We start from the raw sequence: 14041 nt of genomic DNA on the forward strand, positions 1-14041 counted from the left end.
ACCACCTCACATCATACCAAGCTTCCCTGCATGCAAAACCACAGCCATCACACAAGAGTGCATCAGTAAATTGGGAGTGACCAAGCATGAGGATTGTGGGCAAACAATAAAAAAGCATTGGCACAAAAGAAACCGATTAATACCATCCTTAATGTCATGATGTAATTTGGGCTCTTTCATTGATTCACAGACACCAGACTTCAGTAAACTCAGTGGGACACACTTACAGAAAAGCATTTTCCTTGGACTGGGAAATTTAGGCCTAAAGAATTGGTCTGGATTCCAACTCTGGTACATTCATCAATGACCAAAATTAACCATAAAAAACAAAAACAAAAACAAAAAAAAAACTTGTGTGCAGATAGAAGTGGTAGCGCTTGTATTTGTAAGAGAAAGTTTTGGACAAAGATTTGAGCAGTTCAGCCAGTTCATGACGTGCTCATATTTGGAATGGCAAAAAAATAAAAAATACCACACTCAAAGTATAGTTGCCTAAATCCGTTATATAAGGATTGTAGCTTTAGGCTGGTTGAGGGGTATGATGACACAGGTACGTCTTTGTAAACAGAAGGCACACTGTTAGCTACTGACACATCACATACTACTATTACAACTTCGCTTCTAGTTTACTAACAACTCTCTTTAAAAAAAAAAAAAACCTGCAGACATTCAGTTCATAGTAAACGGCACTCACGGGTCGTATTAAACATTGACAGAATCTCCAGCAAGTTCCCGGCAGAACTGTGACGGCGTTTAATTTGGAGCCGTTTAAGCGCGTGAGGCAAGGGAAAATTGCTAGCGCGCGGCGGGGCTAACGAAGCTGGGCTCCATGGCCTGGAGCGGTGACTAGCCGTACTGCGCGAGCGTGCTCTCGAAAGCGTTAACGGCATTATCAGAGAGACGGCCCCTTAATAAGCATTCAGCGCACACACCCCGGCACTTACCCGGTTCAAAAATAGCCATGGAAAAAAAACGTGGTTTATTTACCGTGGTTCTGGCGTAGAAAAAAACAAATAAATAAATAAAAGATTTTCCCCATTCAGAATAATATCCAGGCCTGGGGGCACGAGGGGTCGGGAGCTGGGGTCACTCAAGCTCAGCACAACCCCCCCACCTACCCCCGCTCTGGACCCCCCATCACCACCACCCCCCCAACCAAAAAAAAAAAAAACACATTCCTGTTCCACAGCGAGATCAGGTCAAGAGTTTTTCAACTCGCAAACCTTCATGTAGAACCTTAACATGAGTCCTGCTCGGCCAAAGTGGAGGTAAATCTGAATTTTTTAATACAATGTGTTTGCATGTTATAGGTAAAAAAAATTAAAAAAAAGACTGGAACAGAGACTTGGAGGGAGAAGTTAGCTATGAGCTGACAATGTGCTTTTTGAATACAGATAGAGGAAGAGATTTTTGATCTAATTTCATCACAGATCTTGCTGCATGGTGGTGTGGTTTAGATTCAATGGGGCTTTTGAGAGAAAGTGATATTGATTTTTACTCATGGGCAGGAAATCTTTTGGTAAGGTTACGCTGTTGTTTAAGGGTATGGAGTATTTTATTGAATAAATCTGTCACAGGGACATGTTATGCTGTCTTTGAGTGACATGGTCTGTTGATATTTTCCTATTTCCATTTTCAACACCATTGCAGTTTGCAGTCGAAAGTGTAGAATTTATTTTGACACATTTACTTAATTTCATCGAACTGACAGCGAAGCGTATGACAAGCTGGGTATTTGATGTATTTCAGAATGTTACATATTTATAGCACCATAAACAGTGTCATATTACTGTACATTTTTCTATTCTCCTGCATTTTATATTTTTATATCCAAAGTAGAGGTTTGGCATGTAGAGTTGGAGGAGTGGTGATTACTTTATTATGTTGCTTTTGCAGATGTGTGTGTCCTTTCACGAGACATTATATAATGAATAATAATAACTTGTTATCCTGGTTTTAAGAGGCAAAACAAAATTAACTTTTCAATAGTCTAAGAAAGTTTTAGCAACTTTTTGTTAATAGAATTGAATAACAATTAAACGTACAAGAGAAGGATTTTTATACTTTTCACACTGAACTGGATATAAGTTTATTGTCTGACCTTTTCTGTTCATATGTGAACAATGGTAAAATTGAAGTTAAAACCAAAAGTTGTTCTAAAAAAATTATATAGAACAAAAGTTGCTTGAAGGCCATGGACTAAGACATCAACAGCATAAATAAAAAAACAACATCAGGGAAGATCTTTTAAATTGTTGCCTTTGTGGTGCAGGGAATTAATTAATCTTTGTGGCACAGTATGTGGATGAATCTTTCTAGTCGTTTCCTTGAAAGCAGCATCAAGAGAGCATTTTTGTGGTGGGGTGGGGGGGGGGGGGTGTCAAAGCTCACACAGTCATAAGGGTCTCCTGAGGGCAGCATTTCTAGGGGGGGGGGGATAGGGGGGTGCATGGCCATGGCACCCTTGACTTAGACTGAATTTCTTCTGTAAATGTCCAGCTGTATGAATGGACTGTATCTGAATAATAATGTGAGCTGTGTGAGTTGCTCTGGTTGCACTACACACCTAAGATGTGAAAGTCTCAGCAACGTGCGTAAACGAGGGTGTGCTGCATCAGGAGTTTTGGGGCTGAAATGTCTGGTAAAAATAAATAAAATAAAAATGCTGTGTTCTTGGAGTCCTCCAGAGTTCAGAATGATCGTGGTGCTTCAGTTCATGGCCTTCGTCCTGGCGCTGGTCTCCACACTCTTCCTCATCGTGGCCACCTGGACGGACTGCTGGATGGTGAACGCTGACGATGACCTGGAGGTGAGCGCTTATTATTATTATTATTATTATTATTATTATTATTAGTGTTATCATTATTATTATTATTATTATTATGTGTTATTAGTGCTATTATTATTATTATTATTATCATCATCATCATTATTATTATTATTTATTTTATTATTATTATTATTATTATTATTATCACCATTATCATCATTATTATTATTGTTATTATTATTATTATTATTATTATTATCACCATTATCATCATTATTATTATTATTGTTATTAGTATTATTATTATTATTATTATTATTATTCCGTGGACCCCAGAATGGTCCCCTGGATGCCTTTGAGCCTGGCTGGGGGTGTGTGGTGGAGCAGAAAAAGGCTGAAAACTCCTGGTTGAGAGTTTCAGAAGGATGGGGTGTGGCTTCATCATCAACCCCCCCCCCCCCCCCCAGTTATGAGCATGGGGGGTGGGGGGAGCACACAGCTGTTCTTTCCTTTTTATCTTCTTAACCAATCAAAACGTTTTCCTCACCACATTTCAACACCAACATCTTTTGTTTTCTTTTTTTTCCCCCGTCCCCCTCCACAGGTCAGTCAGAAGTGCAGGGGGCTCTGGTGGGAGTGTGTGACCAACACGCAGGACGGGATTCGAACCTGTGACCAGTACGACACCATCCTCGCCGAGCACCCGTGTAAGCCCCCGCGCCATCCGGCCACCCCCTCCCCATCACAGCCGTCCCGCCCCCCCCCCCATCACAACCGTCCCACCCCCTCCCCATCACAGCTGTCCCACCGGCCCGCTATAACCTCCTCAGACCTGACATTACATTACATTACAGGCATTTAGCAGACGCTCTTATCCAGAGTGACTTACACAACATCATTTACACGTCATTTACACTGCATCCCTTTATACAGCTGGATATATACTGAAGCAATGCAGGTTATGTGCTTTGCTCAACGGTACAACAGCAGTGCCCTACCAGGGAATCGAACCTGCAACCTTTAGGTTACAAGACCAACTTTATTGACATAATAAACATACCTTGGATGACAAAACTTGCTGCCATTAAAACATGAGTAGTTAAAATCTTGGAATGGTGATGAGGGGGAAAAAAGAGCGTTTGGGTCTCCCCCCTGCAGTGAAGATCGTTCTGACGCGAGCGCTGATGATAACGGCGGACATCTTGGCCAGCTTCGCCCTCATCATCCTGGTCCTGGGGCTGGACGTCATCAAGCTCCTGAGGGAGGAGCCGCACATCAAGCTGAGGATATGCTACTTCGCCGGGTTCATATTCGGGCTGGGAGGTAAGATGGCCGCCGCACACAGAGCCCCGGGCGAGGGGGGGGGAGCTGGGGGGGGCGCAGAGGGTCAGGACAGAGAAGCTTCTCTGCCTGCTCCTCTGCTCTTCCAAAAGCCTTTGTTCCTCACTGCACGGAAAGGTTTCTTAGCCTGCAGGCTTAGCTGCAGTCTGTGGTGTGAAAAGAAGCAGCTGGCGACACCATCGCACGTTTTCAGAGGGGAACCGTGGATGTCTGCGCCCTTCCGAATCGGCAGCGAACGCAGCTGCTTGGTTACGCGTGATTGGACATTCCAAACTGGGGCGGGAACTGTGGTCTGCTCAACTCCGTGTCGCGAATCAAATTTATTACAAAAACACTTCCTTAGTGGAACCAGCCAATTATAGGGCCGCGGGCAGTCGAACGAATCAGCGTCCGGGTATGAAATGGCGTGCTGTACGGCAGCAGGAGGCTGACGAGCGGCGGTTCTCCCGTCCCGATTCCCCGCAGGGATCCCGGGGATGATCGGCTCGGTGTGGTACGCCGTGGACGTGTACGTGGAGCGGGCCACGCTGGTGCTGAAGAACGTGTATTTGGGGATGCACTACGAGTTCGGCTGGTCCTGCTGGCTCGCCATGGCCGGCTCCACCGGCTGCTTCCTGGCCTCCATAGTGCTCACGTGCTGCCTGTATATCTTTAGAGGTGAGGAAGCGCTACGGTTTTATTATTATTATTATTATTATTATTATTATTATTATTAGTAGTAGTATTAGCAACAACCACAACAACAACAATAATAATAATAATCATCATCATCATCATCAACAATATAAAAATTTAAGTAAACAGTAAAATTTTAGTTTTTTGTTCAACAACATTTTGGCTTGATTTCCTGGCCTTTTGTCTAATGCTAGATTTAGTTTGAATCTTTGAATCCTGAACCCAAAGACCAAAAAAAATAAAAATAAGATAAATATTTATATTTATTCCACTTTTGTTGTCTTTCCTTTTTTTTTTCTTTGGCAGACGCCAGATCTTCACAGTACCACAGGTCCATATACAAGTACGGCAGGACTGCAGCGGGTAAAAAATACGCCATGGATTCCCGCGTGTGAGGGACAGACTGCCTGCTGTGACCGGAGACGGCCACAGGGAGGCGACAGAGAGACGCAAGCGAGCGAGGGAGGGGGAGAGGGGGGGGGCTCCATGGCCCGGAAAAGTGTGATTGTGATGTCATAAAGGAGCAAGCCAGCCTGCAAAGAGGGTCCACCACATTCCACCTGGACTGCCTACAAGGTTAACATCGTGTCATTCAAATTCATAGATGGGTTTTGTTTTTTTTAATCAAAAAAGGTTGAATTATTTTTAATTTTACTTTTTTTTTTTTTTGCGCTCAAATAAATTTCATGGACATTTATCCTGCACAAGTTGGGGAAGCGTAAAGACAACAAGTTCCCCCATTTGTTAAAAAACTTTTTTTCAGCTGAAAAACCTGAAATCCCAGCCCAGTTTTACAATGTACCACGTTCCTCTAAGGATCAAACACCAAGACAATCAACCGCCAACCAGCATATTGTATCAACACATACAGTATGTACAACTTCTTATCTGACAACATGAACACTACATATGTAATCTTGGTGAGTGACTGAGATCAGTAACACATATTGTCCATTCTGATGTCAGAACAAAATGTCAGTCTAGTAAACAGCCAACGTCACTACTATCAACCGTTTATCAGCAATGACAAAACCAAAGTGCGACACTCCTTATCCATACAAAGAAGACCAGCTCCGCAAATATTCTTGTGTATGTATTTGTTGTTTCGTTTTGTTCTTATTTTCAACAGCCATGTAAAATTAGTAGTTTTGTTAGGCATATGTGTTTAATTAGACGACAGCTATGAAATAAAATATTGGAATATTTATTGACTTCAATTGGAGCCATGCTTTTAATTTTGTCCATGATTAAAAAATGTTTTTTGTTTTAACATTTTTCTTTTTGGGGCGGGGGGGGGGGGGGGTGTGCTATGCCACAGCAGTACCCTATAACTGAAATATTTTCATATGTATTTTTGAATTATATTTTGTAAAAATATGAAAATATGTATTCTTGTCACATTGTTTCACATTCATTTGAACTGTTATAGGGACATCATGGGGAGCAGATCATTGGCTATATGATTGCATTTTTTTAGGTAAACCCCAACAGAATTGCACGCACACACACACACACACACACGCGCACACACACACACTCACGCATGCACGCACGCACACACACACACACACAAATATATATAGAAAATGTACATGTTCTTCACAGTATGACACTGAGGAGTTCTGGAAACAGTAAAATGCAGGGTGTCACATAACGACTGTACATTTTATTTTACTATAAACTGAGCTAAATTATCAAATTTCACAGGCTTCAACAGAAGCTTGCCATTCTTCAACTTAAAAGGTCAATTTAAAAAAGGTTGTCGGTTAAAATTACACCCACAAATATATACATACACACACAATCACACGCGCACACACGCATGCACGCACGCACGCACGCACACACACAAATAAATGTACAAAAAACGTTATAATCTGCCTATAAACAGTTATATGTTACATCATTATAGGTTCCCGAGCATTTGTGGTCATGCCACCTTTTGGTAATAAGCCATTTTATAAGACCCCCTCACCTCATGCACTGTGCCTTTTTCCAAACCTCACCACGCCCCCCCGCCATCTCCCCCTTTGTCTCACTGTGCCCCCTCCTCCCCCCACTTGGGTCCGAGGCTCATTTAGGAAACTGCTATGTTAGGACACCGTATGTTTTCTTGTTGATAATGTTGTTGGTAGTTCTTGTGGATCTCATCAAAAATCCAGGATGTTTCCAGCCAGTTGCCCCCCCGTTGGGCACGTTCAGCAGGTAGCCCCTTCCTAAAATAAATACGAGTAACAGTCCGGGTTTGGTCCTCTGTGCCGGGTGGCAGGTGAGGGAAAGTCACCCCGTTTGGGGCAAAGGGGGCAGCGGTGAGGGGGGGGTGTGGACGCCCGTCCCGGGACAGAGAGGAACGCAGCCACGCCCGACGCCCCTCTCCCTCAAACACAGGCCCAGGGGACACGCCAGCAACAGGAAGAACAGGACCCATCGCAGGATGGACCACCAACTGCACAAGAGGAACAGGCGTGTTCCGTTAGAGCAGCAAGGCTGCGGTTAAAGCACATTTCATGACAAGCAGCGAACGGGTGACTCACAGGAAGCAGATCGGTTAGGGCAGCCATTTTCGATGAGAAAATTTGGAATTTGGTAAGCCGCCATTTTCAAAACCAAAAACGTATAAAAATAACACAACTACGATCAAAATGTTTGTCCAGAACAGCCAGAGAGAGAGAGAGAGAGAGAGAGAGAGAGACAAAAAGAGAGAGAGAGAGAGGGCGAGAGAGAGAGAGAGAGAGAGAGAGAGAGAGAGAGGGGAGAGAGACAGAGAGAGAGAGGTAGAGAGAGAGACTGTGATGCCAAGTGCAGCACCAGATAGCAGGTACATCTGTACGGTCTCTCTCCGCTCTGGCAGATACCAGTGTAGTGCTTTGTGAAACTCCTCGTTGGGGTCAGAGGTGAAACCTGGCATCCAGGCCGCATTTAACTAAATTCAGACTGGACTCACTCTGATGCGCCTCCCTCTGGGGGCTCCTTGGTGGCAGTAGTGGGTGGCTCTGTAGTATTCAGGAATATCACAGTTAATACTTTATAAGAACAGGTCACATATAAAGAGTGTCAAAAGTGATTTAGCTTAAAAAGGCATTAGGTTATACTGTAGCTGTCAGTAATAAAATAATGAAGGTTTTACAGTGAGATAATATCTGATGGACTGTAAGAATTTTACACCAGAATATTATGGCCGTTTTACTGACATACTGTGATTAAATATTATTCCCTTTTTCTTTTAAAAAGAGAGCAGGCAGCTCTTAAGCAGAGAGAGTCTTCAACTCCCAGTTGTCCCATTGGTCTTCCCTATAGGAAGCTAAAAGTACTCTTCTATTGAACACACTTCATAAAGCCTTTATTCCACGGTACGTTCCAGTGAACACCAGACGTTGGGCTTTTGTCCTTTTTAATTTTTTTTCCTGGAAAACTTTTCTCTTTTCTCTATGTGTTATTAGCCCAATGCCATAGAGCCTGGGTACACCATATTGATATCACTATGGCGATCCCAGGTAGGGCTCATTTCTCTGAATCGCTATGGCAATACCAGGTAGGGCTCATTTCTCTGAATCGCTATGGCGATCCCAGGTAGGGCTCATTTCTCTATCCTTAATCGCTATGGCGATCCCAGGTAGGGCTCATTTCTCTATCCTTAATCGCTATGGCGATACCAGGTAGGGCTCATTCCTCTTTCCTTAATCTCTATGGCGATCCCAGGTAGGGCTCATTCCTCTTAATCTCTATGGCGATACCAGGTAGGGCTCATTTCTCTGAATCGCTATGGCGATACCAGGTAGGGCTCATTTCTCTATCCTTAATCGCTATGGCGATACCAGGTAGGGCTCATTCCTCTTAATCGCTATGGCGATCCCAGGTAGGGCTCATTTCTCTATCCTTAATCGCTATGGCGATCCCAGGTAGGGCTCATTTCTCTATCCTTAATCGCTATGGCGATACCAGGTAGGGCTCATTTCTCTGAATCGCTATGGCGATACCAGGTAGGGCTCATTCCTCTTTCCTTAATCGCTATGGCGATCCCAGGTAGGGCTCATTCCTCTTAATCTCTATGGCGATACCAGGTAGGGCTCATTTCTCTGAATCGCTATGGCGATCCCAGGTAGGGCTCATTTCTCTATCCTTAATCGCTATGGCGATCCCAGGTAGGGCTCATTTCTCTATCCTTAATCGCTATGGCGATCCCAGGTAGGGCTCATTTCTCTATCCTTAATCGCTATGGCGATACCAGGTAGGGCTCATTCCTCTTAATCGCTATGGCGATACCAGGTAGGGCTCATTTCTCTGAATCGCTATGGCGATACCAGGTAGGGCTCATTCCTCTTAATCGCTATGGCGATCCCAGGTAGGGCTCATTTCTCTATCCTTAATCGCTATGGCGATCCCAGGTAGGGCTCATTTCTCTATCCTTAATCGCTATGGCGATCCCAGGTAGGGCTCATTTCTCTATCCTTAATCGCTATGGCGATCCCAGGTGTGGCTCATTCCTGTGTCCCGGAGGCTCACCTGTAGGCTGGAGGACGTGCAGGGACATCGACTTGTAGACGTATCTGAGTTTCCCGGAGATGACGCACCAGTAGGTCCCCTCGTCCTGCGGCCGGAGGGCGGTGAGGGTCAGGCTGAACGTGAGCGCGCTCTGGTCGTCGCTGGCGGAGGCCCTGTCCGTGGGCGGCTCGCCGGCCCTCACAAGCACTCTGCAGGACTGGTACGCGCCGCCGCTGCACCAGTGCTTCGGTCTGTTTGAGAAACGGCGGGGGTAGCTGCAGCGCACTGTGACCGTCTCTCCCGCCACGGCACGCACCTCCTTCGGCACGGAAATACCACCCGCGTTGAGGACATCATAGAAGCCATCACACGCTGGGGGGGGGGGGGGGGGGGGGGGGGGGGCAGTTAATTATATTATATATTAATATACCAATTTAATTATATTATATCCATCCATCCATTATCTGTACCCGCTTATCCTGAGCAGGGTCGCAGGGGGGGGTGTTGGAGCCTATCCCAGCGTGCATTGGGACGAGAGGCAGGAACACACCCTGGACAGGCCGCCAATCTATCGCAGGGCACACACCGAAATAGCAGCCGCGTTGACGGCATCACACGCTGGGGGCGGGGATTTAATTATATTATATATTAGACAATATTACTTATTGTGTAGTATATGATTAAATACCACACACCATCTTCTGTTGCCATTGTTCAATCAACCCCTTTTCCACTACGAACCATCAAGTAACAATCCATTGGCAAACGTACTATTTGTGTAATATATAATGTAATTAAATACCATACAATTTAATCAAATACAGGCAAACATGCTTATTGTTTAATATATAATTAAATACCATATAATATACTTAAATACATGCAAACATAATTATTGCGTAATAAAATTAAAATTAAATACCACAGACCATCTACAAGACACTGGCAAACATACTTATTGTGTAATGACTGGTAAAGTTGGAATGGTGTGTGTGCCCTGCAATAGATTGGCAGCCTTTTCAGGATGTATTCCTGCCTCTCGCCCAATGAAAGCTGGGATAGGCTCCAGCACTCCCAGCAACCCTGCCCAGGATAATCAGGTATAATTTTATTATCCATCCACCCATCTATTAAGTAAATGTGTCTTCTACTATATTAAAAATGAATATCTGTCATTAAAGATTTAGTTTCACCTTTTCTTGTGGGCACCAATAGCAGTCTAACAAAACTGAGTTTGCTCTACAAAGCCTTTGTGGTTCTAATATCAATTATATCAATACAGTTATTAATGAATAAATTAATAACTAAAACAGAAATAAGAAAGTTACACATGCTTTACCTGACAGAAGAAGAGTGAAAATCGCAATGCTCTTCATGGCTATTGTGGGAAAGAAATCCAAAGCGCTGAACACTTTCTGGCTAGTGACGGGTGCTCTATCATGGGGCACTCATGAATACTATGATTTTATTGGCTGGGCCGATGAGGGACTCTAAGCGCAGAGATGGGATTGGCTGATGTGAGGTTGTATGAAAGGACTGTGGGCTTGGCGGGGTGTCTTTCTCAGGATTTCCTTTCCTCTTTTCGTAAGTGTTGAGAAATAAAGGTCCTCAGAATTAAAAAAATGTGGTTGGCCAACAAGGTGCAAATATGTGTGTGTGTGTGTGTGTGTGTGTGTGTGTGTGTGTGTGTGTGAGCGGGTTTGCATCATGCTAGTCCCAGGATCACAGACACACACACACACAGATACCCAGACACACACACAGATACACAGACACACACAAACAGACACACAGATACACAAATACACAGACACACACACAGATACACAGACAAACACACACACACACACTACACACACACAGGTACACACACAGTCTGAAATGGGAAGTTGAACTAATTCTGTAAGCTCAAGAAATGTTAACATTAATATTGTAAATAAGGCTTCAGATTTGTCTTCTCATGAAGGGAAAACAACAGCTGAATTTCTGTTTGGACTGAAAACGCAGCTCACTAAAATGTAGCTTGTTTTGTTTATCCCGGACAAGCCCCCACTCTGTCATGACCCAGCTCAAGGGAAAAACAAAAAAGAGAGATGGCAGATGATTAAAGGAATTTAACTGAAGGTTTCATGATGAACTTCAAGTAGTAAACTAATACTAAACAAGACCAGGTTAAAACCTAGTATGTGGCTGGACCTAACACACGTGATCCGGCCGACCAATGGTGTAACTTCATCACTCAGTCACAGACGTTCGCTGTTGCGGTCCAGCCAAAAAGGTATGAAAAGTGTGTAAGTCAGTAGGATAGCACTCGGTAGTGAAGGGAGTGTTTGGTCGTGTGTAACCAGTGCTGCCAGGTATTGTAAAGTGTAAAACCAAGAGAACATAACCAAAGTCACATAATCCAGAACACAGCTGAAGAGAAGGTAAGAGAGAGGGATTAGCTTCAACTGCCTTTATACAGGTGAGTGCCACTGATTCCCCCAGGTGGTACGCATCACCACTAACAATCCCAATTTCAGGTAGATGTTCTGTATCAGCTCAACGAGCCCCCTGCAGGTAGGCAAGGAGACAGTACACACACACTCAGCTAGACAGACTGAGAGCTGTCACACACAAATGTTCATATTGTTATACTTGTGAGGACGTCCCATTGACTTACATTCATTCCGTAACCTCTAACCCTAACCCTAACCCCAACCACTACATGCCTAACCTTAACTCTAACCTTAACCTAATTGTAACCCTAACCCTAACCCTAAGTCCTAATCCTAAAACAGCCTCTTTAACTTGTGGGGACCAGCAAAAGGTCCCCACTTTGTGTAATTTTCCTTTCTTTCCATCCTTGTGGGAACATTTGGTTCTCACAAAGATAGTAATGCATGCCCACACATACACACCCACAGCCAGACGAACTGAGGGCTGTCTCACACACACACACACACACACACACACACACACACACACAGCCAGACAGACTGAGGGCTGTCACACACACACACACACACACGCAGCCAGATGGACTGAGGGTTGTCACACACACACACACACACTCTCACACACACACACACACACACACACGCAGCCAGACAAACTGAGGCCTGTCACACATGGCTTACATTTGTTTGCCACCCAATACGTACATGAATAGTAGTCATGTGTTGTCTTTTCTTTGGGTAAACAATCAGCAGTTACTATAAACTGGGAAAACATGTGACACCGGCAGGCTACGCAAGTTGACCTGGGTAAGGACCTTATTTTCCCGAGCGCTGACATTTGTGACTCAGAGACAGAATCAGAGACAGCATGCCAGAGAAAAAACGGAAGGGCATCCCAGCAACACTGTCCCAGACATCCAAAATTAACCATGTGACGCACGTTTGCACAGTAAACAGGACACCCTTAAATTTCACTTCCTCGGTCTTCCAATATCACCATCAGAGTTAAGCCTATGTCGCTCACGTTCAATAGATGACAGGCACCCCATCGTGGAAAAACTGACATTCTCAACATCTCCAAAGCGGTGGGCTATCCCAGACCTTTCTGGTTACCCTCGGCAGGAGAAAACACCCCATATGCTGACTCAGCATTTCAGATGGCCAGCATGATGTGCCTTTAATTTCGAAGCATTTCTGTACCCAGTTGTCAGGCTGCATGTCCACCAGGCTCACATCTTACATTCAGAGTTTGTGTGGACTGTCAGTCGGGGACGTCCCAGGGATGCACCCCCCGCCCCGCCGCTGTTCTGAACACCCACGGCCGGGTGTGTGGTCCGCAGTAACTGTTTTGTTGACACGGTTACCGAGGCATTTAAAAGACAGGAAGTGAAACTGTTTGGCGGATCGGGTCAAACGGTCATCCAGCGATCGCAAACACGGTGACAAACAGGCACCGTGTAGAGCGGAGCAGTCCGCCAGTTTAGCGTAGCACCAGCCTGTAGTTACGGTTTAGGGCTTGCTGATAATCCTTTGCATCCACTCTGGTAATAAGGCTGCACCACATTCAGCATTTTTCGTTGCGTTTTTAAGGTTTTGGCGAAGTGCGTTGATGATGGCGGCAGCAGCCGAAACAGGTTCGCCACACGAAGAGAAGCAAACAGACTTTCCGTTAATTCTCCCGATCGCTCAATGTTTGAGTGCGTGACGTCACCCTGTACGTTATTCATTTTAGACGTAGCCATCAGGCACTTGAAAAGGGTAATGCTAATCATTACCGCTAATTAGCTTTGCACTTCAGGACAATCAGCAGAGGGGTTAGATTAACCCTAAATGGGGTGCATTCGCGAGGTCTGTCTCAGAGACATAAGAGCATGTCAACAAGAGACAGGACGGCAGGGCGTGCCCAAGACTATACAGAATAAAACACTTGTAAAGTGTAGGCTACTGAAGCATTGCACATCACTCTCAGAAAGAACACAATTTTGTGTCACTACCTTCGTATTACTTTCGACACGTTTCGTATCAAAGTAACTGCTTTCGTGTAACAAATATACAATTTATGTGTTGCACCAGGAGACGTTTTAAACACTTAACTGTGGTGAAAGTAACACAAAAGGTGTTGTCCCCAACTAGACATGGAAGTGTCAATAAAATGACACGTTGTGTGCTGTCTTTAACGCTTCTGCTTTGAGAGCGTTGCCATAGTGAGCAGAAAGGGGCGTGGAAACCGAGCCCACAGTGCAGCCTCCTCAAATTCCCCGAGATCCCAATTCTGAGATTTAAGGAGCAGGAAACGCAACACAGATTATATTAGAAACGCTGTGCACCATCAATA

The 14041-nt window shown here is 44.6% G+C and overlaps 2 protein-coding genes across 3 annotated transcripts; one reads left to right on the forward strand and one right to left on the reverse strand.

Annotated features, from left to right (window-relative positions):
• The first annotated feature begins 1188 nt into the window (after positions 1–1188).
• Positions 1189–5181, forward strand: LOC118207952 (claudin-16-like). Its single transcript, XM_035382174.1, has 6 exons — positions 1189–1268; positions 2680–2809; positions 3375–3477; positions 3929–4093; positions 4577–4768; positions 5093–5181. The coding sequence occupies exons 1-6, from the start codon at positions 1243–1245 to the stop codon at positions 5179–5181; spliced, it is 705 nt and encodes a 234-aa protein (XP_035238065.1). The 5' UTR covers positions 1189–1242.
• Positions 5182–6423: 1242 nt separating this feature from the next.
• Positions 6424–11497, reverse strand: LOC118207348 (CMRF35-like molecule 1). 2 transcript variants are annotated; one of them, XR_004761360.1, is made up of 5 exons: positions 10224–11497; positions 9739–9886; positions 9290–9640; positions 7731–7779; positions 6424–7232 (listed from the first exon to the last, which is right to left on the reverse strand). XR_004761360.1 is itself a non-coding variant. In XM_035380832.1 (4 exons), exons 1-4 carry the CDS (start codon positions 10642–10644, stop codon positions 7067–7069), a joined length of 603 nt encoding a protein of 200 aa, XP_035236723.1. In that variant the 5' UTR covers positions 10645–11497; the 3' UTR covers positions 6424–7066. The 2 variants fall into 2 exon arrangements, 1 of the variants encoding a protein (XP_035236723.1); XM_035380832.1 differs by lacking the exon at positions 9739–9886 and having other exon boundaries at positions 10608–11497.
• Between the last annotated feature and the right edge of the window lie 2544 nt (positions 11498–14041).

This window comes from Anguilla anguilla, chromosome 11, assembly GCF_013347855.1.
Source record: "Anguilla anguilla isolate fAngAng1 chromosome 11, fAngAng1.pri, whole genome shotgun sequence".
NCBI lineage: Eukaryota > Metazoa > Chordata > Actinopteri > Anguilliformes > Anguillidae > Anguilla > Anguilla anguilla.